Raw genomic sequence first — 27,213 nt, 5'->3', positions numbered from 1 at the left:
TGGAAGTTCCTGGGGATGAGCTGGGATCCCATGGGAGCCCTTGGCACAACCTTGAGCGTGGACTTGTGTGTGATGGTCACAGCCCCTTCCCTTCCCCAACTGCACTGCTCCTGCATCACAGCCCCCGGTCCCTGTGTTACCACCCTCCCCCCCCCGCCTTCTCTTCACAGCCTCCTGGCTCCTGTTACAACCCCTGAGCTGCCCCATCCACAGTGCCCTGTGTCACAGCACACCTCCTGAGTCACAGCCCCCCAACCCCATCTACACTATACCTGCATCACAGCCCCCAGCTCCTGTTACCATCCCCACACCCCATCTGCGCTTCTCTTCACAGCTCCCCCATCCCTGGCTTCTGTTACCCACACACACTGCCCTGTGTTACAGCCCCCCGCCCCATCCACACTGCCCCTGTATCCCAGCCCCTGCCCCATGCGCACTGTCTGTGTCACACTCCTCCGCTTCATCCATGCTGCCTCATATCACAGTGCTGCCCATTAGCTGCACCTACCCTGTATATCCAATATGCCCTGCTCCCCACCCCACCCTTGTTGCCCTGAGTACCAGACAGTTCCCCATACAGGAGAGGACTAAGTCCTACAACACCATGGAACTGGTCACCGTCCTGCCTGTTCAGGCCCCAGCCAATCGCAGCTACGAGAGTCGCTCAGTATTTGGGGACAAACCGAACTAAAATCTCCTTGGGAGACACGGGGACAGACACACACACACCCTCTCCCTCTCTCAGGCCAGCCCTGGGTTAGGATCTCTGTGTCTGAACGGTCCTCTAACACCCACACCCACCCACACACCCACCCACACACACACACTGGGGCTGAGCCAGCCTTTCTCCACACTTTTGTGGCTTGACTGCTGCTGGAGCCCTGGGGCTGTGTGCGCTGCCTACTCAGCCCTGCCTGGTGGGTCACTTGAAGGTTGAGCTTGGGGAGGGGATTTCGGCAAAGCTGCTAATTGGCAGTACTGGGCGGAGTGGGATTTGGAGCGAAGCTGCTGGAGAGGGGACAGTGGCGTGGGAGTGGGATGTTCTCCTACTCAGAGGGTATTTAAAGTGGAACAGTGGCAGATTTTCGGGGCTCTTTGCAAACGCAGAGGCGTGAGCAACAGGATCCTCTCTTAATGAAAGGAAAAGGATTGGTGCCTGTTGCAGGGAATGCTGAAAGCTTTGGCTTGGGGCGGAGTGGGAGGGCTGGCTATGGGGCTGGAGACTGACAGCCCTGCAGACCAGGGCAGAGACTGGTGACGCTAACACAAACCACATCCCAGTAAAGATCTGTTACAGCCAGGCTGCAGGGGGCAGGGTGGGACAGAGCTGGGGCACCCAAACTTTGCCCAGGCAAGGCTGCATTGGCAAGCTATAGCAGGAGTATCCCTCCAGCGTGAGCAGGGCTGGCCGCAAAAATATTGCTGGACTTTGTTTCAAAAGCAAAAATAAAAAAAAGTAAATCCCTCTTGTGCCCAAGTTGGCCAGTGAGAGCTGGTGTCTTGGACACCAAAATGCAGACCAAGAAAAGCCTGTGGCCAGCAGGGTGGCCCTGAACCCACAGAAATCGCAGCTTGCAACATGGGTTGAGGTGGGGAGGATTTAGGTGAAAAATGATCATTATATTTCAGCCAGCTGTAAGCGTGGGAGAGACACTGCGGTGGGGGTGGGGGGAGTTGATATCAACTATTTATCTGAAAAGCTTGGCCCAGCTCTGCTGCTCAGCTGACAAGTATGGAGTGCTGCCCCCAGGCTCCTGGGCGAGTCCCACTCTCAGATCCCCCAGCAGGACTCTGCCTTCCCAATGGAGCTAATTCCACCTGTCTGTCTCCTAATGCCTTAAACCCCATCCCCACTGCCAGGCTGAAGCACAAGCCAGACTGGAATCCAGCTCCTCTTCTATGGCTGAACTGACTCTGCAGGGCTAACAAGGGAGCTGATGGGACTCTGATGCCTGGATAAAGGGAGCGATTTGCCGAGGAGCAAGATACTACTTTGAATAGCCAATCTTCAGAGCAGGAGTGTGGCACGTTAATATTTAGGGGCTTGCTCCCATCATGTACTGCTCTGTCCTTGGTTTGGGTGGTTGAGCTGCCCTCTGGGCTGGGGCTGGGCTGTAGCAGCTGGCCAGGTTACTGCTGGGCAGGTGTGCACCTCCCCAGCCTGGGGGCGGGGTCTCTGGGAGATGGTCTCGCATTGCCTTTTTCTCTGTACTCTGGCCTAGTTTCTGTGGAGATCAACTGTTTCTTCCCCACGCCTCTCCAAGGCCTCTGGCTCCAAGTCTGCCCCGAGGTCTGGTTTCTGGGGATGTGGAAGGCATTCCTGGCTGGCCGGGCTCTGGGATCCAGCAGCACCACCAGCCGTGTTGGTTCCCTGGTTGGTTCCCTGCCCCAGCTGCTCCACTCAGCCTGTGGCTTGGAACTGGCTCCTTTCTCCCTGCAGCTGTGGCTGCTGTTCCTGGTATGTGAGCTGCTGAGGCCAGGGGTCTCGCCAGGGCCCTGGAAAGCAGGGTTCAGTGCTGTTCGTAGGCATCTCTACAGCAGTGAGGGGCTCCCCCGATGCTACCTACTGGCCAGGCCTGAAAGCACAGCAGCTTGCGGGGCCCCTCCGCGAGAGCCTAGCCAAGGCTCCCAGCATGCTACAGGCATGTTTGTCACTGGTTGAGAGCCTGGCTTGGCCTAGGTCCCTGGAACCATAATGCAATGCTAACCTGTCAGTGCCTCATCCTCCCAGGGCACGGTCCTGGGCCTGTAGGTCTCTTGGAGGAGGATTTAAAAGCCTTGAGTTCTGTCTGCTTTGTATAGGCAGTTCAAGATCCCAGGCAATTCCTTTTGACACTAAATGTTTGCTGTGTTGACCAGTTGCCACCTCCCCAGAGGTGGCTGCACTTCAGTACTTCTGTGTGCATCGGCACCAATGCAGGTGCAGTGCCATGCATGGAAGCGTGCTCCAGCGGCAGAGACCACGTGGGGGGGATGATGTATTTCCAGATGGACTGGGATACTGACAGGGTGTCTCTGCTCCCAATAGTGACTGCAATAACAGCACATTTCCTCCCCGCCCCAGCAGCCCTGCATGCTCCAGGAGCCACTCCTGTGGGCGCAGCGGCAACGCAACTGGGGAGAAGTTGCAGTTGGCCACACTGGGGCAAGAGGGCCACCCAGAGGAGGGCAGTGAGAGGTTTGCAGAGCCCCTCTCCTGGTACTGATGAGGGAAAGAGATGAGCCTGTTTTGACTCATAGAGTGCATGGAGGGAGCCTGGCGGCGGGCACATGGAAAAGCTGGTTGGCTGGATAGATACTGACCAGAGGGACCCAATTAAGGGCAGAGGGGGTGCAGCTGTGAGGTCACTGGCCAAGGCAGCGTTGCACTGGGAGTGTGTGTGTGGGGGGTGCTGCCAGAGATGCTGGGCCCAGAGATGTGCTGGGGGGAGGGTGTTGGGCCCAGGACTGAGCCATGCTGGCGGGAGGGGGTGGGGCTGGGGGCTGGACCCAGGGTAGACCCATGGTGGGAAGAGGGGGACTGGGAGGGTGCTGGCCCAGGGCAGAGCTGTGCTGGTGGGTGGGGGCTGGGCCCAGGACAGAGCTGTGCTGAGGATACGGGTGGGGAGGGCGCTGCGCCCAGGGCAGAGTCCTGGAGCTGCTCAATGACACCCTTATTCCCATGGCAACTGGCTGCTTATTTTCAATCTTCCCTGGGGGATGGGGGTGAGTTAGGGGCGGGGTGGGGGTGGGGCCTGCCAAGGGGAAGCGCCTGTGGTTTCACCAGGGAGGTCAGGCTGGGATTTCAGTCCCGTTGCCACAGTTCCCATGTGGCGCTTTTCAAACAGCTCCAGCCGTTGGTGGGAGCAGCTGGACGGGCCAGGAAGAATCTCATATACACCCCCACATGTGGCATGCCCCCCTGGGTCTGTGAGCAGGGGAAGGCAATCACTCAGGATGCAGCTGCTGCTGGTGAGGCCTGGGGCAGGCCATGACTCTTGCTGCCTCCTGGAAGGCTGCTTCCTCCATGCTCCCATGTGCTGCTAGTCAGGCTCCCTGTGAAACCAAGGTGGGGGCCTGGGGACCGGGAGTCACTCTCCCTGCCCAGAGGCCCAAAGACACAGGATCTTAGTCCTCCGTCCCTCAGCCACCCTGCTTTGCCCTCCTCGCCCAGCCCAGCCCTGACCTGCCACTGCTGCTGCTAGACACAGAAGCAGCTAATGGGGGGTGGGGGGGGGGAGCTGCAGCCTCCCTTGTAGCCCTTTGAACAGTGGTTGCTAAGCAATGGGAGGCTGGGGTTGCTAAGGTCAATGATGTTTTGTTGCCAATCCTCTTGGTGAATGAGGGGGAAGGAGTGGGCAGAGCCAGTGCAGGGGATTATGGAGGGTTGGGGGAAGGGATCGAGGAGGGGTCCCCACTGCAGTCTTTTTGCAGGGTTTAGTTCCTTCCAATGGGGCCTTTGTTTAGGAGCCTGGCTGCTGCTCTGGGGTGGGGGAGGGGATTCCCCTGGAGCTCCCTGACTCTGCTACCCATCCCCACCTGGCCCTGCCCATGTGTGATACCCATCACCCCTCCGGCCTCTCAGCAGGCAGGCACAGAAAGGGCAGAGTGGGATGGGGAAGAAGGGGTCTCCTGGCTTCCAGGCAGCCCTGGGCCTACATATGTTCAGTCCTAGGGGCTGCTCTAATTGACCCAGGCTGCAGACCAGAATTGCTGGAGCATGTTCCCCTTTGCCAGGCAGTTGCGAGGGGCTAGAAAAGGGGACACTGGGCCCATGCTGCACCTGCACTGGGCACCGTTACAGCAGGGCTGGGATCTGGCCCCTTGTCCTCACTGGCAATTTGCCTCAGCTCCCCCAGGTGCAGCCCCTCTGGCAATCAGTTGCAGCTGGGGGAGCACTAGGCATACATACCAGGATGACCGACTCACCTGGGACTGTTCTGAGCAGGGTTAGGCCACGTGGCAGTTAATGCGCTACTGGCTGGTCTACGCTGGTGCCCTTCGCCATGGCAAGTCCGGTCGTGGAGTTGAGTAAACTTGGATAAACTGAGTTTACCCACTTCTCGTTTGGGGATGTGGAGTTTAGCTTAGGTTAGTTTAGCCACTTCATTGTTTAGCACTACAACCCTGCACAGGGGCTGGTGCAGGGACAGGGAATCCCAGCAAAATACTGGTGTGTACCCAGCCTGAGAGGGGATTGTGAGCGTAAGGCTTGGGGCAGAGGGCTGGTGAGCACACACATGTTCATGAGAAGGAAGGCAAGTCTGGGGGGGTGGGGGAAGCCAGGGGAGTATGTAGCAACCTGCCACTAGATCAGCAATGGGCACAAACCCCAAACCCAGCAGGACACCCTCCTGGTGCACATCTAAGCCTTGTGACTGGGGTCTCTCTGACATGCTGGCTGTGGCCACACTAGAAAGGGTTTGCCAGTCGAGGGTTAGAATCATAGGGTCAGAAGGGACTGCAACGGTCATCTAGTCTAAGCCCCTGCCAAGGTGCAGGATTTGTTGTGTCTAAACCATCCCAGACAGATGGCTCCAGCCTCTTTTTGAAAACCTCTAGTGAAGGAGCTTCCAGAACCTCCTGAGGCAGTCTGCTCCATTCCCTACTGTTCTTACCATTAGGAAGGTTTTCCGGATATTTAATCTAAATCTCTGTGTTCTAGTTTGAACTCATTGCCTTTTGTCCTGCCCTCTGTGACAAGAGAACAACTTTTCTCCATCTTTTTTATGGCAGCCTTTCAAGTATTTGAAGACAGCTATCTTGTCCCCCCTTAATCTCCTTTTCCAAACTAAACATACCCAGTTTCTTCAGCCTTTGTTCAGATGGTTTGCATTCCATCCCTCTGATCGTCTTTGTCACTTGCCTCTGGATCCTTTCCAGTTTCTCTACATCCTCTATATACACTGGTGACCAAAATAGGACCCACTACTCTAGCTGAGGCCTAACCAGTGCTGAGTTCTATCACTTCCTGTGGCTTGCATGCTATGCTTCTGTTAATGCAACATAAAATTGCATTTGATTTTTTTGCAACAGTTTTGCATTGCTGACTCCTGTTGAGTTTGTGATCCACCACAACTCCCAGATCCTTCTCAGCAGTGCTGCTGCCAAGCCAGGTATCCCCCAGGCCGGATTTGTGCATTTGCTTTTTCTTCCCTACGTGTAGCACCTTACATTTATCTTTGTTTAATTTCATTTTGTTGTCTGTAGCCCAGTTCCCCAATTTTATCAAGATCCTTCTGAATTTTAGCTCTGTCCTCCAAAGTGTTGGCAACCCCCTCTAGCTTTGTGTCATCTGCAGATTTGATCAGTATGCTATCTAGTCTTACATCCAGGTCATTGGTAAAGAATTAAACAACACCGGACCCAGAACAGATCCCTGTGGAACCCCATTTGAGACCTCACTTCTCTCCAACATCATTCCATTAATGCGATTGTTTAACCCAGTGGTTCTCAAACTGTGGGTCGGGATCCCAAAGTGGGTCGCAACCCCCTTTGAATGGGGTCGCCAGAGCTGGCTTGGACTTGCTGAAGCCCAAGTCCCACTGCCCAGGGCCGAAGCCCTGTGTGTCAGGGTTCGGGTTGCAGGCCCCCTGCCTGGGGCTGAAGCCCTTGAGCTTTAGCTTTGGTCCCCTTTCCCAGAGTGGTGAGGCTCAGGCTTTGGCCCCCCACCTGGGGCAGAGGGGCTCGTGTAGGTTCAGGCTTCGGTCCCTTCTCCGGGGGTCGTGAAGTAATTTTTGTGGTCAGAAGGAGATCACAATGCAATGAAGTTTGAGAACCCCTGGTTTAACCAATTATATATCCACTTAATGGTAGTTCTGCCAAGCCCGCATTTCTCCAGCTTACTTATCTATCAGAATGTCATGTGGGACTGTATCAAAATCCTTGCTGAAATCCAGGTATATTTTGTCTACCAAAGAGTTACCCTGTCAAGAAGGAAATCAAGTCAATTTGGCATGATTTGTTCTTGGTAAATCCATGCTGACTGCTAGTGATCACCCCTTCATCCTCCAGGTATTTGCAAATTGAATGTTTTTATGTTACTCTAGTAGCTTCCCAGGTATTGAGGTCAGTCTGACTGGTCTATAATTCCCTGGCTCCTCCTTTTCCCACTTTTTAAAGATGGGGACTACGTTAGCCCTTCTCCATGCTTCCAGGACCTCTCCTGTCATCCATGAATTTGTGAACATTTTTGCCATTGGCTCCAAGATTTCTTCAGCTAATTCCTTCAGCACCCTCAGGTGAATAGCATCCGTCCCCACTCATTTGAATTCATTCAGATTGGTCAGAAGATCTCTGATATGTTCTTTACTTATCCAAATCTGCATCCCTTCCCCTTTTTTTGTCTATGGTAACTTCGCTAGTCTCAGTTCCCCAAACCAAATGAACTACCCCATTGAAGGACTTTTTGGACAGTATAGCTCTGTCTACGCAGGGGCTTTTGCCAGCACAGCTGTGTCGGTCAGAGGTGTAGGATGGTTTCCACCCCACACTTCTAACAGACATGGCTGTGCCAGCAAAACTTTGTAATGTGGACCTGACCTTTGATAGCTTTTTAGGCCAAGGGAGTCTTGTGGAGGGATTGTGCTGAGGTGGTGGAGAGTGTTTCTCAGTGAACTGTGCAGTGAACCCATGTTGCAGAGTGTTCCTCTCAACCGGCAGAGGCCTAGTAAAGAGCCCACCTCCATGTAGAGAGGGATTGGGTGATGACCTGTAGCACTGGAAGCTTCGTGGGGCTCTGGGGTGTGCCCTGTCTTGGGGCAGGGGAGGGATAGCTCAGTAGTTTGAGCATTGGCCTGCTAAACCCAGGGTTGTGAGTTCAATCCTTGAGGGGCCATTTAGGGATCTGGGGCAAAAATCTGCCTGGGGATTGGTCCTGCTTTGAGCAGGGGGTTGGACTAGATGACCTCCTGAGGTCCCTTCCAACCCTGATATTCTATGAACCCATGTAGCCCGAGTCAGCACCATCGTTCAAATGGACAAGCCTCAGAGATTGCAAGGTGGGGAGGCCAGTGTGGGTGTGAAATGAGGGATAGTTGAGCAGTGACCTATGTTGAGAGAAAGTGTGTGTGTGCTCATACACATTTATATGGATGTGTGCAGGTAGAGGTAGGTATATGTGTGTAGGGATCCTGGTGTGTACATAAAACATGGCTACCACTCTGATACTTGTGTAGCTTGTCATGCCAATGATGTATTATTGAGTTGTACTGTATGTGTGTGCATATCAGTGTGTGAGCATAAAGACACGGGTCTATATAAGTGAACAAGGTGTCTGGTGTGTGTTAGTATGTGTATATTAGGGTGTGTGTGTATATGTCTGTACCTGTGCATGTGTGTGTGTTGGGTCGATGGATAAGATATTGGTGTGTATGGGTATATGTATCGGGGTGTGTGTGTATCGGGAATGTAGCAGTGTGTATTGGGGGGGTGTAGCAGTATGTATTGGGGTAACTATGAGGAGGATGTAGCAGTCTGTATTTGTGTAGGGGTGTGTAGCGGGGGTAGCTACTTGTATCAGGAGGATGTGTAGCGGGGGGTGTTTAGCAGCATGTATTGGGGTAACTGCATGGGATGGCGTAGCAGTGTCATATGTGTGTGTCGGGGAGTGTAGCGGTGTGTAGCTGGGTAGCTACGTGTATCAGGAGGATGTGTAGCAGCGTCTAGCGGGGTGTGTTTAGCAGTATGTATTGGAGTAACTATGTATGGGAGGGTGTAGCAGTGTCCATATTTGTGTGTTGGGGGGTGTAGCAGTGTGTATTGGTGTGGGTGGCGAGTAGCAGCGGGGTAGCTATGTGTATTGGGTAGGGGGGTGTAGCCATACGTAGCAGGGTGTGTGTACACGCAGTGCATCACAGCCCCTGCGCTGAGCCAACTGCCCACTGCGCTTCTGAGCCGATTATGGCTCTGATAATAGCCCTGGGGATTAGGGGGTTGCATTTGCTGCTTCTTTAGGGTTCTTAGCCTCCTGCTCATGAAAGAGGCTGTGCACTGGGCCACCAGTTGGGCGTCCTGCAGCCCCAAACAGTGGGACTGGGGGCAGCCCCTGCACCTGGCTTGTTGACTCCTGCCAAAGGCCCAAGTCCCGTCCCAGCCTAGGGTGTGTATTCGGGGGCAGGGAGGTTGGAACGCAATGCTTGAGGCCTGCAACCCCCACAGGGAGGCTGGGTGGGAGATGGGGTCGGGCTGGGAACCAGCAGCTCAGGTGGCTGGCAGGGGTGGGGACTGCTGGGGGAGGGGAGATCCTGGGGGAGGCAGAAGTTACTGTAGGGGAGAAGGGGATGTTTAGACTCACAGGGGTTCAGGGAGGGCTCCAGGGATATCGGGAGGGGGGGGCAGGGGAGAGTGGATTGGCCAGAGCTGAGGCAGGTCGAGGAGGAAGAGCTTGCTGGGGGGGCCCCTCAGGCTCACAGGGAGGTGGGGTTAGCAAGGACTGCAAGGGGGAGGGGCAGGCCGAGGATGGCACTGGTGGTTCGTGGGGGAAGGGGGCTGGAACGTGCTCCCTGAGGAGGCAGCAGCTGCTGGGGAGGAGGCACTCAGCAATCTGCAGGACTTGCAGCCGGGGGCTCCCATGCCATTGCAGGTAGAGAGGCCAGTACTAGGGGCGGGAGCTGGCCCAGGTGGGGATTATGGAGCTAGGGATGATTCTGGGGCCCCTCGTTAGACCATCTGCCCCAAGCCCCCTTTCTGCATCTCCCCTCCCCCGCTACCTCGCCCCTCCTGCCCCACTGGGCCGGCGGCGATGTGTCTAATGCTGGGTCTGTGTATCTGTCCTCCGACCCGGTCCCCAGACAGGCATTTGTTTGCCTGGCAGTTCCCAGCTCCCCCACCCCAGCCGGGAGCAAGAGCAGGGCCAGGAGGCAGGGAGTTGAGCTGTAGGGCCTCAGCCGGGACCAGGAGCCAGCTGGCCCCTTTGGATGGGCTGGGGAAGATTGTGGGGAAGAAGCTGGGGTGCTGTGCTGGGGGAGACCAGGATGTGTTGAGTGGGGATTGGATAGAGCTCATTGCTCCGGAGCCTAGGGGGCTGTGAGATACTGCACAGAAGGGGTTGGCGCAGGCTGGGCATGTGCCCTCCAGCACACGGCTGGCCCAGGCAATTGCCCTCAGGTAGGGGGTGTTCCCCTGCTGGTGCCTGGCACTGCCCCCAAGCTGCTCGGTGTTCTGCGTGACAGGCTGGCTCTGTGTTGGCAGGTCGTGTGCGGATCCAGGAAGGCGCCTCGTTGCGGATCGACCTCCTGCGTGCCGAGGACCAAGGCTGGTATGAGTGTCGCGTCCTCTTCCTAGATAGGCACAGCAATGACGACGAGTTCCAGAATGGCACCTGGACCCACCTCACTGTCAACTGTATGTGCCAGGCCAGGAGTCGGTGTGCTCTGGTGGGGAGGCCGGGCAGTGCCATAGGGAGACAGGGAGAGATAGAGGCAGTGCCAGCCGTGACCAGCCTCCCCCATGCAAGGACACTTGGGATCTTGGTGCCAGCTGTGACCAAATCTCCCTTTGCAGGGGCGCTCTGGGTCCTGGTGCCAACCATGACCAGTCTCCGCCATGCAGGGACACTCTGGGTTCCGGTGCCAGCCGTGACCAGCCCCCTGCCCCTCATGCCAGAACTCTATGGGTCCTAGTGCCAGTGAAACCAAATCCCCCTCTTCCTGGGGCATGTTGGATCCTGATGCCAGGCATGATCACCCCCTGTCCCTGTGCCAGGGCACTCTGGGTCCAGCCCTTGCCTGTGTTGGGGGTCTCTGGGTTCTGGTTCCAGGCATGACCAGTCCCTCCCCTGTGACAGGGCACTCTAGGTCCCCGTGCCAGGCGTGTCCAGCCTTCCTCCATGCAGGGGTGTCCTGGGGCGTGACCAGCGCTCCCTCCCCATGCTGGGCACAAAATTTTCCTGGCACCAGCAGCTTTTACGGCATTCGTAGGTACCTGCACTGGCACTGGTCTCCCCAGCTCTGTGTGAAGGAGGCATTGCCTCCCCTATGTAGGGCCTAGGTTTCCTTGAGGCAGTGCTCTGGGTGCCTGCCTGCACCATGGCAGGGGGCAGTGCTGGGCAGGGCCTGCTGGGGCCATTGTGGCCCCATGCCGTGTCTCGGGCTGGGCCTTCTGGCGTTCCAGGGGGATTGCGGGTGTTGGATCCCAGTTCTTGTATTGGAATGGGGTGGGGGGGACCTCCCAACCCCTGTGGCAGACTCGAAGCAGCTGTGACATGGTGTTCGATGCAGGTGGGGCCGGACGGGCAGGGTGCAGCGAGGGCTGAGTGTGCTGGGGACACTGGGGGTGCAGGCTCGTCTGCATTTGGACGGGGCTGGGCTTTAGACTTCACACCTCTCCCCACTTTGGCTGGTTTGGCAGCAAGGCGTGTCCTAATGGCAGTGGGGCTGGCATGGTTGGTGCCGACGTGTATAGGGCTGCAGAGGAGCAGCGTGAGCTCGGCTGGGCCATGGCAGGGAGTCCTGGTGCTGCCCAGGGCTTTCTCTCTGCAGGCCTTGGTCCCCTTTCCCCCCTGCTGTAAATCTCTCTTACCAGCTGTGTGTGACCCTCACCCTGAAGCCTACGCTGGGAGGGCAGGGGAGGCACCAGGCTGCTTACAGAGAAGCACAGCAGTGATCTAGCCTCTGGCAGGGCAGGAAGGGTGCTCGCGTCTGCCCTTCCCTCCTTCAGCTCTTCCCTGACCTCACTTGTGCTGTCCCTTAGGGGCTTGCTCTGGGTCTGATTCTCCTCCCCTGGGTACACACTATGCCCTGGGTCTGATCTCCACTCCCCAACTGCACTCTGGGTCTGATTCTCCTCCCCTGGATACCCTGCATTATGGGTCTGATCTCTGCTCCCCCCCCCACCCCCCGCTGCACTCTGGGTCTGATTCTTCTCCCACGGGTACACACTATGCCCTGGGTCTGATCTCCGCTCCCCACACCCCTGCTGCTAGGGTTACCATCCGTCCGGGTTTCCTCGGACATATCTGACTTTTTCAGCTGTAAATGGCCGTCCGGGGTGGATTTCTAATAAGGTAGAAATGTCCCGGATTTCCCCCTTCCCCTCATGCAGAGTGCGGAGTGGCTGATTGGACGGCTGGGCCTGATTGAAAGCTGCTCTCAGCCACTGGGGCCTCTAGCAGCCAGAGTCCCTCCCCCTCCCCCACTCCCTCCTCCCCCGCAGAGCAGTGCCACAGTGTTTGGCTGCACGTGGAGCCCGCAGCTCTCCCTCGGCCTGGTGGCGGGGAGGGCAGGCAAGGGACAGGGAACAGGGGGGTTAGATTGGTCTGGGGTTCGGGGGGGGCTGTCAGGACAAGGGGGTGTAGAGAGCGGTTGGGGCAGGCAAGGGACAGGGAACAGGGCGGTTAGATTGGTCGGGGGTTCGGGGGGGCTGTCAGGAGAAGGGGGTGTAGAGAGCGGTTGGGGGCAGGCAAGGGACAGGAAACGGGGGGGTTAGATTGGTCAGGGGTTTGGGGAGGGCTGTCAGGAGAAGGGGGTGTAGAGAGCAGTTGGGGCAGGCAAAGGACAGGGAACGGGGGGGTTAGATTGGTCGGGGGTTATGGGGGGGCTGTCGGGAGAAGGGGGTGTAGAGAGCGGTTGGGGCAGTCAGGGGACAGGGAGCAGGGACACTTAGGGGGTGGGGTCCTGGGGGCAGTTGCGGGGGGGCAGGTAGGGGGATTCTGGGGGGGGCAGGAAGTGGGAGGGGGCAGAGCTAGGGTGGCACCCCGTGTCCTCTTTTTTGATTGTTGAAATATGGTAACCTTACCTGTTGCACTCTAGTTCTGATTCTCCTCCCCCAGGTACACACTATGGTCTGGGTCTGATCTCCGCCCCCCAGCCCCCCGCTGCACTCTGGGTCTGATTCTCTTCCCCTGGGTACGCACTATGCGCTGGGTCTGATCTCCGCTCCCCAACTGAACTCTGGGTCTGATTCTCCTCCCCCGGGTACACACTATGCTCTGGGTCTGATCTCCGCTCCCCACCCCCTCCCCGCTGCACTCTGGGTCTGATTCTCCTCCCCCGGGTACACACTATACTCTGGGTCTGATCTCCGCTCCCCACCCCTTCCACTGCACTCTGGGTCTGATTCTCTTCCCCTGGATACACACTATGCTCTGGGTCTGATCTCTGGTCCCCACCCCCGAACTGCACTCTGGGTCTGATTCTCTTCGCCCGGTACACACTGTTATGGGTCTGATCTCTGCTCCCCGTCCCCCTTTCCCCGCTGCACTCTGGGTCTGAGTCTCCTCCCCCGGGTACACACTATGCTCTGAGTCTGATCTCTGCCCCCCCCCCCCGCTGCACTCGGGGTCTGCCCCCCCCCCCTCCCCAATTCCCCAAGTATGCTCTGGGCCCAGTTTCCCCCCTCCTTCCTCCGAGTACACTATGGGCCAAATTCCTCTCCACACTGGGTGAACCCAACACTCTGGGCCCAGTTTTCCCTCCACCCCTCCCCTGGGTACGCTCTGGGCCTGATCCCCTCCCACGGATATGCCCTGGGCTCCTCATTTAGCCCTGAGCAGAATGAGCACACGGTCAGGGTAAATGCAGCCGAGTAGAGTGAGACCATCACACGGGGCGGGGGAGGGACAGCAGCAGTGCGAGGCAGGCCCCCGTCCAGCCCCCACCCCTCTTGTCTTCGCTAGCCTCTGTGAAACCCTGGCAGCTGCCTTCCTCGAAAGCTCCACTTTTCCCCTCCGTGCCAAGCACATTAGCAGAGCCGCAAGCAGCTTGTTGCTCCATGAGCTGAGGAGCAGCGGGGCAAGCGCCTGGCTGGACTCTCCCCCGACTGGGGCCTGGTTACCTCCTGGGGCCCAGACAACGGGTCTGCTGTGCTTGGCCGGTTGCACCCACCCCACCCCACCCCAGTTTGCGCTGCCCACGTGGTGTCCCCAGCCTCCTTACATGAAAACACACAAACTCCTGGCCAGGGCTCAAGGCCAAAGTGCTCTGACATGGTCCCAGACTGGGGGGCCTCAGTTCTTGGGAGCCCAACTTGAGACTCTTCTGGGAACCCTCCGCAGCCCCCGTTAGTGGCCCCTGGTGGACGTGTGGCTGTAAATGTCCTGTGCCCACTGGCAGCGCTAGCCCTGGGGATGTTGCCATCACAGCCCTTGGTTTCAGCGTTCCACACTGGATCTGAGCATGTGGGCCCCATGGCTGGGTTGCAGGGTCCCATTCCAGTTCTGTGTGGCCCAAGGAACTCAGCATAAGTGTGGGGGGAGCCGCAGGGGATCATCCTGCCTTGGCCTGAGGATACTGTCCCTGGAGCAGACACAGCGCCTGCAGGGCTCTGACCTCCGCTCCCCTTCCCCATACGCCTTCCCGGAGAAGCCTGTAAAGGGACCCAAATCTGCCCTCCTGAGTAAACACTTGTAAAAGGCCCAGCCTAACTATTAAACCTCCAAGGGGGTGGGCCCTGACCCTTGGACCCCAGGCAGCACACAATAAGCCTTTGTGCTGAGCCTCCTCTCCGTTTATAGCATCAGGGGGTGGGGACTGGGAGGCCTGGATCTCAGGGCAGGTCCCTCCCTGCCCTTGGCCTGCAGGAGCAACCCTGACCCTGTACTTCATGCCTTGTGGGCTCTCCCATCTCATCCAGCTTGGGGGGGGGGGGGGGGGCAGAGGAAGTACTCGAATGCCTCTTTTCCGGCTCAACCCAGCAGCCCTGGCCTGGGGGCTGCAGGCACCCTGCCATCAGCACAGGCCCAAGGGAGCGAGCCCTGCTCTCCACGGGGCGTTGGCACAGTCTGTGCCTCCCCTCCCCTTTGCCACAGAAACCCAGTGGCTGTCCCAGGGCCCAGCAATCCTGGACCCATCAGGACCAGCAGAGCTGTGCGCCTGGATGCAGGCTGGGCCTTGGGTGTAGTATGGACAGTGCCCTGGGCACTCTACAGCTGAGTGCAATGGACACAGGCCCTGCCCCAAGGAGTCTGCCATCTCCCTGCAGACAGGCCCTGCCCCCAGCTGGTGCCACCAGCAACGGCTGTGCACCGCATGTGTCAGTGTTCTGCACTCCCGTGGGAGGAGTGTTCAGCACCCACTGCGCACAGCAGGGGCAGGGCATGTGTCTGCACCAGCTGCTCACTTTCCTGAGGAGCTGCTGACCCCAGCTCCCCTCGTGGGGGTGGGATGAGCGCAGTGTTCCTGGAATTCGGGATCCCAGGGACTTAGAGGCTGGCTCATTCACTTCTTCAAGCTTGTGTGCACACATGCCCCTCCCCCCTCCTCTCCACACATCAGGGTCACTCCGGCTGCTTAAGGTTATAAGGGGCTGCTCCTCCTGTGGCCCTTCGTTTGGGAATCTGGCCCTTCATTTCCTTTGCTTTTATTTAAAAAAAAAAAGTTTAAAGCATCTGGGAACAAACAGTTTCATTCCATGTCGCACAACAGACTTTGTTAACCCTGAAACAAATCTGTCGACTTTTCCCATTCGCTGATGTTTCTTGGTGTTGACAGTTTCGGTTTGGGCTTAATCGAACTTTTTCCAGTTTATTTTTTTCAGCACTTGCAGTGAAGCCCCCAGTCCGTCCTCAGCCCCGTTCTGCTCCTCACTTCCCTACACGTTCTCTGCACAACACTGCACTGAGGCTGGCAGGGTTACTGGGGAGAGGGAGAGGAAGGAATTTGCCCAGCACCACAGACAGGATCAGACTCCAGATCTCCCGCCCTCTGTCCATACCCTCCCAGCACCCCTTCCCTGAGCCAGGAATGGAACCCAGGAGTCCTGGCTCCTAGCCCTTGGCTCTGACCCTCAGATCACACTCCTTGCCCTGTGCTGCCGGCCCACCAGGACTAAGCAGAGCGAGTGCCTGGGGCTCTCTGCAGCAGAACCAGCTGGTGTGGCTGTATGAGGGAGCCCAGCTTGCCCTGGGGCCAGCAGCTTGGTTCTGAAGCACTGTTTCCGCGTCCTCTCCGCAGCTGCCCCCATCTTCGTAGGGACCCCGCCAGCTCATGTCGAGGTGCCAGATGGAGAACCCCTGAGTCTCACCTGCTCAGCCATTGGCAGCCCCCAGCCAGTCATTGTCTGGAAGAGAAACGACCTGGCCATTGAGAGTGGAGACAAGGTGCAGGTAAGGGAGGGGCAGCCCCAGAGAGGGGGGAGCTTTCCCAGGCTGTGTCCTGCATCTCCCCAAGTGCTGCTCACTTGGGGCTTCCTCCCCCAGCAAGTGCTAAGAGTGGATTGGGGCTCATGCAGACAGAGGGGTGGCATTGTGTGGGGAGGAGAATCCTCCTGTCACCACTGCAGAGTTCTCCCAGCCCCGGGGGCGAAGCTTTTGGGGGGGAGGTAAGTGCACCAAGGGCCTGCTTTGTCGGAGACCTAGGCCTGAGCTGAGCCCCTGAGGCATGGGCCCCTCTCTGCCTGCCCCAGAGCTGCCCAGCTCAGCACAGAAACCAGGGTGGGGCCAGTCCCCACAGGCCACCTGCCCCAGGCACTGGCCACAATCCCCTCTCCCGCCAGCAGGGTAGAGTAGGGAGAGCCATTCTGCGTGGCCAAGGCTCTCATGTCCTGACACCACACTGACCCCTAGTGGCCACTCTGCAACAGGCAAGAAATTCCTTCACCTTCTGCGGCTCCAGGCTGGGGCTGGCGAAGGAGGGACGTCAGGACTATTTTTTAATCCTGCTCCCATCCTGCCCTGCAATACCTTTATCTTGCTCCCACCTGCAAAAACCCTTAGATCCTGCAAATCCCTCAAGAGAGACGGATTCCCCCGTGCTACTAAAAAACCCCAATGGTCAGTTAATATATGATATCTATATAAACAGAATTCAGACATAATTTTATCACTAAAAGAATAAAACAAATCTTGCTTAAACCATGGGGGGAAAACTCCTGCTATAATAGACATCACATAGCTTTCTATCCCTTGCTTAAATTTAAGTATTAAAACCTTTATTAAAAAAAAAAAAGAAAGAAAGAAAAAAGAAAAACTTGCTTCACATTGCTGAAATTCTGTTTGACACACTGATGAGAGATTTAGTGTTTTCCCGCAAATTCCCACAGTCTGTTTTTTTTGCCCACCCAGTCCCGCCTGCAATAAAGTACATTTTACCCACTCCCGCTATTACAGCAGTGGGTCCTGCGGGACCCATGGGATCCTAGTCCCACTGCAGGGCTCTAAACCACAGTTCTCTGCTGGTGCTACCTGCTCCAGCCAGCAGGGCTGCATCACCGGGCACCCCCCGGCTGAGCAAAGGGTCTTGTTTGTGCCAGGCAAGTGCAGCCTAAAGGGTGCAGGGGCCGGAAGTAGGGTTGCCAACGTTGTATTTAAAAAATAAGGGACGGTTTTCTTAGCACCCCCGCCCCACCCCTCTTCCCGATATTATTAGTATTAATACTAAGCAGTACTCACCTACATTCGCCAAGGGTATTTCTTGCTGCTTTTTGCAGTGCTCAGCAACTCCTGATCTTGTTGTACACAGATTTAAAAATAAGGGACGTCCCTTGTAATAAGGGACGTCCCTTGTAATAAGGGACGTCCCTTGTAATAAGGGACTGTTGGCAGCCTGGAAGGCACTACCTAGTTTGCATAAAAAGGAGAGATGGTTGCTGGCCTTATCGGTAGAAAGAGAACCTACAGGACCCAACATGCACTGCTCAATCTTGAGCTGCAGGATTATGACTACACCATTCAGTGTGGTGCATTGCATGCTGGGAACTGTAGAGTGTAGGCCGCTCTGCCAAAGGGGAGGTGAAGTGTTCTCAGGCCCCATTCCAGAGCTGGCAGGTTGCCTGCCACTACCACTGACCCTGCCTCTGCCACAATGGCTTTAATGGCATCCAAACTGCCAGGGGCTTTGCAGCAGGTGCCCTGTGGTCAATGCCTCCCTTAGCTGACAGGCTGAGCAGGCTCAGGTGTGAGGAGTGGGGTGGGGATCAGTAGGTGGTACTGTCCCCTCTGAGTCCGACCCCGGGGTGCTGTAGTGAGGAAGCAGAGGCCCTGACCACCTGGGATCATTGGGGCCCCAGAGTGTTTATCCCCAGAGCTGGCTGGGAGCCATGACCCACATGCATCCCAGCTTGTCTTGGCTGCTTCCTATCACAGATCCTCAGTCTGTTGGCGGAAACCCTTCGAGGGGCCAGGCTCCCAAGGGTCTCACTGGTCCTTCAGGGTCACCACTTGAAACTGACCCTCCGGGCTCCAGCACTCCTGCTTCACTCTGTGAGCTCTGCTCAGCATGTCAACTGAGCCAGACTCCTGGGAGAGACTTGTCCACTCTGCAGGGATTAATGCACCTCACCCAGCAATCCCAGTGATGCTCACACACCATCTCCAAAACAGCCGGGTTTATCAGTCAGCTGGAACACAGCAACGAGAGGCTGTAGGTCAGCACAGAGACAAGAAGCCCTTCTGGTCAGTCCAGAGCCCAGCCACGCTGTAGTGAAGCCCATGTTCAGGCTGTCTCTGTCTCTGTCTGACCTCCCCAGTCAGTTTCCAGGTCAGAGAGCTCCCAGCTTCCTCCAGGAGCCAGCACTTATCCCCTCACCTCACACCTTCCAGTCATTTGTTCTCCAGTTGGGCTCTTTGCTCAGCTTCCCTGCTGGTCTCCTTGTTGATCTGGGTCGGTTTCAGCCATTTCCTTAACAGATTCTTCATTCCACCCGGACTGAGTTGTCTTAGCCTGCCCTGAGAGCAAATGTAGTCCTCTCCCCTCCCCCCCCACCCCACTGGGTAGCCATGCCAAATATAGGGGAAACTGAGGCACACACAGGGGTCATACAAATAATTCCCATTTTGTCACACTTCCATTCTGCCTCCCATTCTAACCCACACTGTAGATTCAGTTGGATACAGGAGTCTTCTTCATTTCTTGTCCTGAGCTGCTCTGTCATCTTGCTGTTAAACAGCCACCATGTTCTGTCCCAGAGGTAGCTGTATTTTTGTGCTGGGCAACATAACTCTTCTGTACAGGACAGAATATCACCAGGGAAGGGGAGGTGAAATGTTGGCCCCATCTCGCAGCACCGTGCTGGGGTTGGCACTGTGAGCCTAGGGAAGGCAAGAGATTCAGGAGCTGAATTCTCTTGGGATGTTGAAATGACCTGTACAGCTCATAAACCCGACCCCTGGTCTGCTGCTAGGCTGGGGGTGCCTGAGGACATCCTTCCCTGCACTCCCGCCTGTACTGCCTTGTGCCTTCAAAGGTGAGCAATGGGACGCTGAGGATCACCAGCGTGGAGCGGGCCAGCGCTGGCATCTACACGTGCCATGCCTCCAGTAAGGAAGGCTCTGTCACCCACACCACCCGGCTGCTGGTTCAAGGTAAGGGGGGAGCTATCTCTGGGGCTCCTGATTGATCAGGGGCAATCTCTATAGTCAGTGAGGTCCTGTCATCTGGGCACCTCTTACCTTCCACTGCAGAGACCAGCCTGTCAGAGCAGGAGCTGGGTACGTGTGCGTGTGTTTACGCACCCGGACATACGCACATGCAGTGAGATGTGGGAGTCTGCTAGCAGAACGTGGCCTCTCTCTGCACACACTTGACCCAAAGAAGGATCTTGCCGGGGTAGTCCTCCCCCTTGCCCCTCCCCCTCAGGCCCTGTTAGCCCCCCACATCCCCCGCAGCCAGACCCTGCTCACTCCCCTCTCCGAGTCTCTGCAGAGGAATTGAAGCCTCTCTGGGAATCTGTTCCCCATGTCCCATTGGTCCAGTCAGCGCTTCCCCTCCCTGTCAGAATGAGCTGGCGCCCCCGTCTGCCCAGAACTTCACTCTGTGCCATGTGTGTGCCAGGGCCACCGGTCATCGTGGTGCCACCACAGAACATCACAGTCAACATCACCCAGGATGCCTTCCTGGCATGCCAAGCCGAGGCCTACCCTGGCAACCTCACCTACAGCTGGTTCCAGGGCAGCAGCAACGTCTATCACCTCAGGTACACAGCGCCGGGAGCCAAGGGGGTGGCACGGGGGCAGCGGGCAGGGGCAGAATGGCCTCTTGTGGGGATGGGCAGGAGCTGCGGCAGGGAGCTGGAGACTTCACGTCCACATACACATTCACATACACATCCATACCTGCGCACTCACTGACACGCACATACCCATTGCGCTCACATCGCCACACGCACACTCACTGCACTCTCATACTGTCACACAAGCACACACCTCATAGATGTTACGGTCAGAAGGGACCAACATGCTCATCTATACTATACATTGCAGGCCACCACTGCTTAATTTGTAATGAAAGAGTTCCTGGGGCTCAAGCAATTTTTTCACATTCATAACTGATACAGCAAGCCCAGAGGTGCCGGGGCTAGGAACTGCCAGGCCCAGAGGCGCTGGGGCTCTGAACTGCTTGGCACAAATTAAGTACTGCAGGCCACAGAATCTCGCCCACCCACTTCTGCAATAGGCCCATAACCTCTGGCTGAGTTACTGACGTTCTCAAATCATGGTTTAAAGGCTTCAAGTTACAAAGAATCCACCATTTACACTAGTTTAAACCTGCAAGTGACCCCTGTCCCACGCTGCAGCGGAAGGTGAAACCCCCCCAGGGTTTCTGCTAATCTGACGGGGGTGGGGATTCCTTTCCGACCCCAAATATGGTGATTGGTTAGACCCTGAGTGTGTGGGCAGGACCCAGCAGCCAGACTCCTTGGAAAGAATTCTCTGTAGTAACTCAGAGCCCTCCCCATCAAGTGCCCCATCTCTGGCTATTGGAGAGATCTGCTGCTAGCAGTTGCAGATGGGCTACATGCCATTGTAGGTAGTCCCATCACACTATCCCCTCCAGAAACTTATCAAGCTCAGGCTTGAAGCCAATTAGGTTTTTTGTCCCCACTGCTCCCCTTGGGAGGCTGTTCCAGAACTTCAGTCCTCTGATGGTTCGAAACCTTTGTCTAATTTCTAGCCTAAACTTGTCGATGCCCCACACACACATCCACTGGCTCACCGCCACACACCTGTGCACTCGCACACTGCCCCGCCCCACACACACCCATGCACTCACTGACCCACACCTGTGCACTCACACACTGCCCCGCCCCACACACATCAGTGCACTCACTGACCCACACCTNGGCTCACTGCCACACACCTGTGCACTCACACACTGCCCCCCCGTCCATTAGCCCACCGCCACATAACTGTGCATTCACACACTGCCCCATGCACTCACTGACCCACACCTGTGCATTCGCATACTGCCCCCCCACACAGACACATCCATTCGCTCACTGCCACACACCTGGGCATTCACACACTGCCCCCCCACACACACATCCATGCACTCACTGACCCACACCTGAACTCCCCTCAGATACGCACACTTTGGCACATGCACGCACTCACCATACACAAACACACACGCACTGATTCATAGAGAAGTGTATACACCATGAGATATACACCTGTACACACACATAGACACTGACACACAAACACAACACAGAGGCGGAGGCACTGCTGCACGTGCACACACAGAATATTCTGGAGATGTATGCATGCAAGCACACAGTGATACACTCAGATGCGCACACACACCTGAAGAGACGTGCGCACACAGGTATATAGTTGCTGACACACATGACGACATCAGATACACACCAAGAGATGCAAGCGTGCACACAGTCCTACAGCAAGGGAGATGCTCTGAGCTCCTAAGTACACGGATACATGGAAGAGTGTTACGTACACATGGATACCAGCCCATGCACTGCTGTGTGGCAAGGCTGATGCACACAAGCAGAATGGTGCTGGCACTGGTGACAGGAGCGGTGGCCCCAGCTGAGCCCCCGTGATGTGCTGGTGGGAGGGGGGGGGGGGGGGTTCCCTGTTAGGCCTGGTGGTGCGGAAAAGGGGACTCCAATCCTCTGGTGGCCTGACAGCTCAGACATGGGTGGTGATACATGGCCTGTGATGCTGACAGCGCTGGCATTACATGGAGCCCAGGGCTAGAGTAGAGTAGGGGGAGGAGATCGGGGCAGGGTCCCCCCCCCCACCTCCCCGCAGCACCATTCAGATCATACACACCTGGCCAAGGGCTTGCGCGGTGAGTGCTGAGGGAGTGATTTGATTGGCTGGTGTCAGGAGGGTAAAGTGGTGCTTCTGGAGTTATAGGAGTCAGCAGGACAGTCAACAGTGACGAGAGTGTGGATAGGGCTGTGGTGATGGCAGCTGTAATGAAGCTATGGCGGACATGGCAGAGCTGTGGGACTGTGAGGAGAGTGGTCGGGTCCCAGTGGCGGGGCCATGGCCTGGCCTGCCCCAGTGGCCATGGCTGGACCGTGGGAGTTTGGCTGGACAGTGGTGTGGCCGTGGTGGCAGTAGCCGGGCCCCAGTGTCAGGGCTGTGGAGGCAATGACTGGGTGCTAGTGGCAGGATTGTGGGGGCAGTAGCCGGACCCCAGTGTCAGGGCTGTGGAGGCAATGACTGGGTGGCAGGGCCGTGGGGGCAGCGGGCAGGGCCCTGGGAGCTGGTCTTGGGGGTGCTGCTGAGCCGATGCGAGTGCTGGTTGTGATGTGTTGGGATCAAGTCGCTGTGGATGCGCCATGAGCCCTGCAGTGGGGGCTGCCAGCAGTTTGGGTGCTGGCTCTTTGGGGCAGCTCCTGCTGGGCTCCTGACTCTGCCCCCTCCCTCCCTTCCTTCCAGCCACCTCCAGTCTCGTGTTCGTGTCCTGGTGGACGGGAGCCTTTTGCTCCAGAAAACAACCCCAGACGACGCTGGCAAATACACCTGTGTTCCCAGCAATGGGCTGCGGAAACCACCCTCTGCCTCGGCTTTCCTCACAGTGCTGTGTAAGGTCCCACTGCCCCTGCCCTCCCTGTCCTATGTAAGGGCCACCCCTGCCCCACTCCGCCCTCTCTCAGGGACCCTGCCGTACCCAGACATCCTGGCTCCTGAGCTGAGCCCTGGTGGCCCCACTTGTTTGACGGGGGCAGGGAAATACCTCTGGCCTGTGACCTCCCCCTTTGTGGCCTTGAGCCTGGGAGAAAAGGGCCCATCCCCTGCTGTGGGCCTCAGCCGGCTTCCCCATCCACCTGCCTCCCACCTGGCCCAGGTCTCTGAGCTGAGGAGCCCATGTGACCATGACCCAGATGCACCCAGGGGAGCAGCGCTGAATTGCCAGGAGCTGGGCTTCCTCGGCCGGCAGATCCAGGGTGTCCCTAGCTTTCCAGGGGCTCTGCCATGGACAAGCCCATCACATAGAGACGACACAGCCTCTGGTGCTGCTTGTCCCAGCCCCGCGGGCTGGCAGCATATTGTGCATATGGCTGCCACACCCCACTCCCCAGCCTCTTCGCTGCGGAGCTCACCCAGGCCTTGACTACATCCTGCCCGTTGGTACCTTGCAGATCCAGCCCAGGTGACCACCATGCCACCGGAGACCCTCTTGCCCATGGGGATGCAGGGCATGATCCAGTGCCCCACCAAGGCCAACCCACCTCTTCTCTCCATCAGCTGGACCAAGGACGGGCATCCCCTGGAGCTTGATAAGGTACCGACTATGCCAGGCCTCCCTGGAAACTCAGCCTCTGCCACACACCCGCTGGCAGGGGGCCGCATTCTGACCTGTCTCTCCCTCTGCAGTTCCCTGGCTGGTCCATGGCACCCGATGGCTCCATTGTCATCACCACGGGGAACGACGACGCCTTGGGGCTTTACACCTGCACCCCCTACAACAGCTACGGCACGGCGGGTGCCTCAGCACCCACCCACGTCTTGCTCAAGGTGAGAGGGGGGCAGCCTGCCCTCCAACACTGGCTGAGTAGGGGCATGGCTGGGGCTGGGGAGCCCTTCTCTGGTGCCCTCACACAAACATGCACCCGGATGGATTAATTTTGGTGTAACAAGTGGGCCCAGAGAGTCAAGGTGTGAACGTGGCTCTGTCATTTTACAACACTAAACATTCAAACGTGGTCGGGGCTTTTGAGTGCAGAGATCTCGGCCTGCTTATGGCAAATTCCCAGGAATATTTTTAACCATGTATTACAGATACATAAGAAAATAAAAAAGAGTTACTTAATATTTCACATTTCAAATTATTAAGATTTTCATTTTAATAGTAACTCTTGTACCCTTCCCATTTAGCTGTAGAGAATTTTTACCTGGAAAAACATCTTTGTTTGACATTAAAGATGGTGATAACTGTCCTTGGGGGAAGGAAAAGAAGTTAGCTGAGATGGGCTGGAGCTGTTGCTGCTGCTCTTAAAATCCGATCCTTCTTCCTTTAAGACAAAACATGACAAGTGCACAAGAGGGGAGAGAAAAGACTAGCTTCTGTCTCTGGTGCTGACTCTCACTTGCAGCCTCACTGCTGGAGAAACACATGCCTAGCCAATCATCTGATCAGCTACTCCAAGCCCTGGCAAACTTGTACGAAGCCATTGCTTTTAGATACCTCTCTGGTCATGGGCTTACAGCAGTGTTGCAAAAAATGCCGTTGTCTTGGTCGGCTGAACCAGACTCTTGTTAGTAGGTGAAAGGCTTATCTATATGAACACTTAGGTTTTCCAAGTCGTTGCCCCTATGGGTGCTCCATGTGAGGATACCCTGCCCATAAATTCTCGATCAGAGGTTTTTCTGCTAGTAGTGCCTGGTGCACCCTCTTCCCCGAGAAAGGGACCCTAGAAGGCAGCAGATGTTTGACCCGATAGCCCTGGCAAGACTACCCATGGGGTCTAGCACCTTTCCCTTATGCCCCTCCACAGGGGGCTTTCTGGAAACCTGGGCTTCTTTTGGGGACCAAGTCTACAGGGTACCCTCATGTGCAAGAGATCCTATCAGAGTCTCTTCCACCAACAACAGGGAGCCTCCTTACTCAAGAGGAGCCATCAGTGCATTAAGAGTTGAGAATTGATGGAGAGGTGCCATCATCCTTTTTCTCCCCAGATAAGGCAACTGTGCCCCCACTGCCATCCAATGTGGATGACTTCAGGGCCTTTCCAGGCTTGATGAAATGCATAGCAGAGGCTTTGCAGAATCCCTTGGAGGAAATCCAGGAACAGCAGGACTCCCTGGGTGCACATCACACACGCCTCTACCCAGGGCAAGGTAGCCTTACTTATTAATTAAGTCCTCCTCTTGCCAGCCCACACAGCGTGGCAAGACTTTAGCCAGCATCCCATCCACCTGTAAGAGGATCGATAAAATGTATTGTGTCCGGCCAAGGGCCCAGAGTACTTGTTTACTTAGCCCACGCCCAACTACCTGGTCATCAGCGCTGCCAACAAAAGGAGTAGGCAACATTGTTTCAAGGCAACAATATCTGACAAGGAACTCAAGTGTCTGGACCTTCTAGGACATAAGAGCTACAGTTCCAAGGCGCTTGCTTCGAAGCCCTGATGGCAAATGTGACTTTACCAACTAGAGTAAATTTTCAAAACTATATTGAATTTTTGCCTTAGGACAAGACAGGGTTGTTTCGTGCTCTTATTACAAAGGGCCAGACAATAGCCAAAGCCCTCCTGCAGCCTCCCTGGATATGGCCTCTGTTTAATGGCTACTGCCATAGTCGTGTGTTGGGCCTCCTGGCTACAGTCCTCCAGCTTGCCCAGGGAAATGCAAAACACTGTGGAGGATTTGCCCTTTGAATGGCCTCAGCTCTTCAGTGGCACTACGCATGGCTCTCTTCGCTCATTCAAGGATTCCAGGGTGACGTTGCGTGCTCTTGGTATCTATGCTCCAGCTACAAAGAGAAAATACAGCAAGTCTCAGACAGCACAACGCTGCCCCAGAGAACCGCTGAGCTACCTGGAAAGAGGATTAGGCCATACAAGAAAGGCCCATCCTCCACTGTCACCTCCCAGGTGGCTGCCTCGTCCAAGCAACCATTTTGACTCCTGGTTGAGGCCCACAAACCCTCCCTATTGGATCTTCAGCTACATCACTCCATTCACCCACCCTTTGGAGACCATCTTGCCCATGTCTTCCCTTCTGCCCAAAGCCCTGGCTGGGATGATTTAGTTGGGGTTGGTCCTACTTTGAGCGGGGGTTGGACTAAATGACCTCCTGAGGTCTCTTCCAACCCTAATCTTCTATGATTCTTGGGAACGTATCACCTCAGACAAATGAATACTGGCAGTAATCTTGACTGGCTATTCCATCCGGGTCAGCTCCATTCTCCCTCCCTATTCATATTCAGGGACCCCTCTCAGGAGAGGCTCCTTAAACCAGGAGGTAGAATCCCTCCTGCTTCCAGGGGTGGTCAAATCCATTCCTTCAGACTTCATCAGTAAGGGTTTCTTCTCCTGGTACTTCCTGGGCCCAAAGAAAAAAGGAGGGTGGAGACTGAGTGCAGACCTTCCATCTCTAAACACTTTGATTCACATGCAGCACTTGCAGATGGCCACCCTAGTGGCATTCTTTCTGTTGTTAGATCTTCGTCACCCTTGACTTCCAGGATGCCTATTTCCATGTAGCCATATACCCAGCACCATGGTGTTTCCTCAGGTTGGTAGTGGGCATTGACCATCACCAGTACCGTGCCATACCTTCTAGCCTGTCAGCTGCCCTGAGGGTCCTGACAAAAGTCCCCTCCATCATCACAGCCCACCTTTGGCATCTGGGAACAGTAACTTTTCTGTGTCTGGACGACTAGCTCTCCAAGGGCCATCCTTCCGTTGAAGGTCAGTCCGCCACGAAGAGGGACCTAGCTCTGTTCCACTCCTTAAGCCTTCGCTTCAACGTAGAGAAATCAACCCTGTGCAACATATAGACTTTATCGGGGCCGCCCTGGGCTCTGGCAGTTAAAACCTACCTGCCTGTGGATAGGTTCACCTCAATGTCTCACCTGATCTCTGCATGACAGCAGAGCCCTCAAACCGTGGTGTGGGCTTGTCTTTAGCTCCTGGGATGCATGGCAGCCTGCGCTTTCATAACCCCCCATGCAAGCCTGGCTTAGGACAGCCTACACTCCCCATAAGCACAAGCTGTCCAGGGAGGCATCAGTCCCTTGGATGGCACCTGACTCCCTCAGTTGGTGGAAGGACCCTCAAAGAGTCTGCGTGGGAACCCCCCTCACATCCACCTTCCACATGTCATCCCCACGGACACCTCCCTTCTAGGCTGGGGCGCTCACCTACAGAATCATACAGCGCAAGGCAGATGGACTCCTTGAGAGTTGTCCTCAAACTTCGAGCCGTCCATGATGCCTGCCTTTGCTTCCTCCTCATGTAGGGCCAGTCAGTCAAAGTGAGGTTGGACAACCACCAGGAGGCCACGTACTATATAAACTCCCAAGGAGAAGCAAAATGCCAATTCTTAGGTGAAGGGTCACTGAGACTATGGAACTGGTGCATACCCCAGTACACCGATATCGC

The 27,213-nt window shown here is 56.2% G+C and overlaps 1 protein-coding gene across 1 annotated transcript in view; it reads left to right on the top strand.

Annotated features, from left to right (window-relative positions):
• The window catches only part of IGSF9 (immunoglobulin superfamily member 9), a 50,264-nt gene that overhangs the window by 4,915 nt on the left and 18,136 nt on the right, over positions 1-27,213 (top strand). The window contains 7 exon segments of the mRNA XM_034756428.1: positions 10,171-10,323; positions 15,870-16,021; positions 19,099-19,216; positions 19,686-19,827; positions 22,544-22,689; positions 23,248-23,390; positions 23,483-23,623. Coding sequence (XP_034612319.1) covers positions 10,171-10,323; positions 15,870-16,021; positions 19,099-19,216; positions 19,686-19,827; positions 22,544-22,689; positions 23,248-23,390; positions 23,483-23,623 — 995 coding nt within the window.

The sequence above is a fragment of the Trachemys scripta genome, chromosome 24 (genome assembly GCF_013100865.1).
Source record: "Trachemys scripta elegans isolate TJP31775 chromosome 24, CAS_Tse_1.0, whole genome shotgun sequence".
Taxonomy (NCBI): domain Eukaryota; kingdom Metazoa; phylum Chordata; order Testudines; family Emydidae; genus Trachemys; species Trachemys scripta.
Note: the sequence above shows the minus strand (reverse complement) of the source record. Positions and strands in the feature narration are given on the sequence as shown.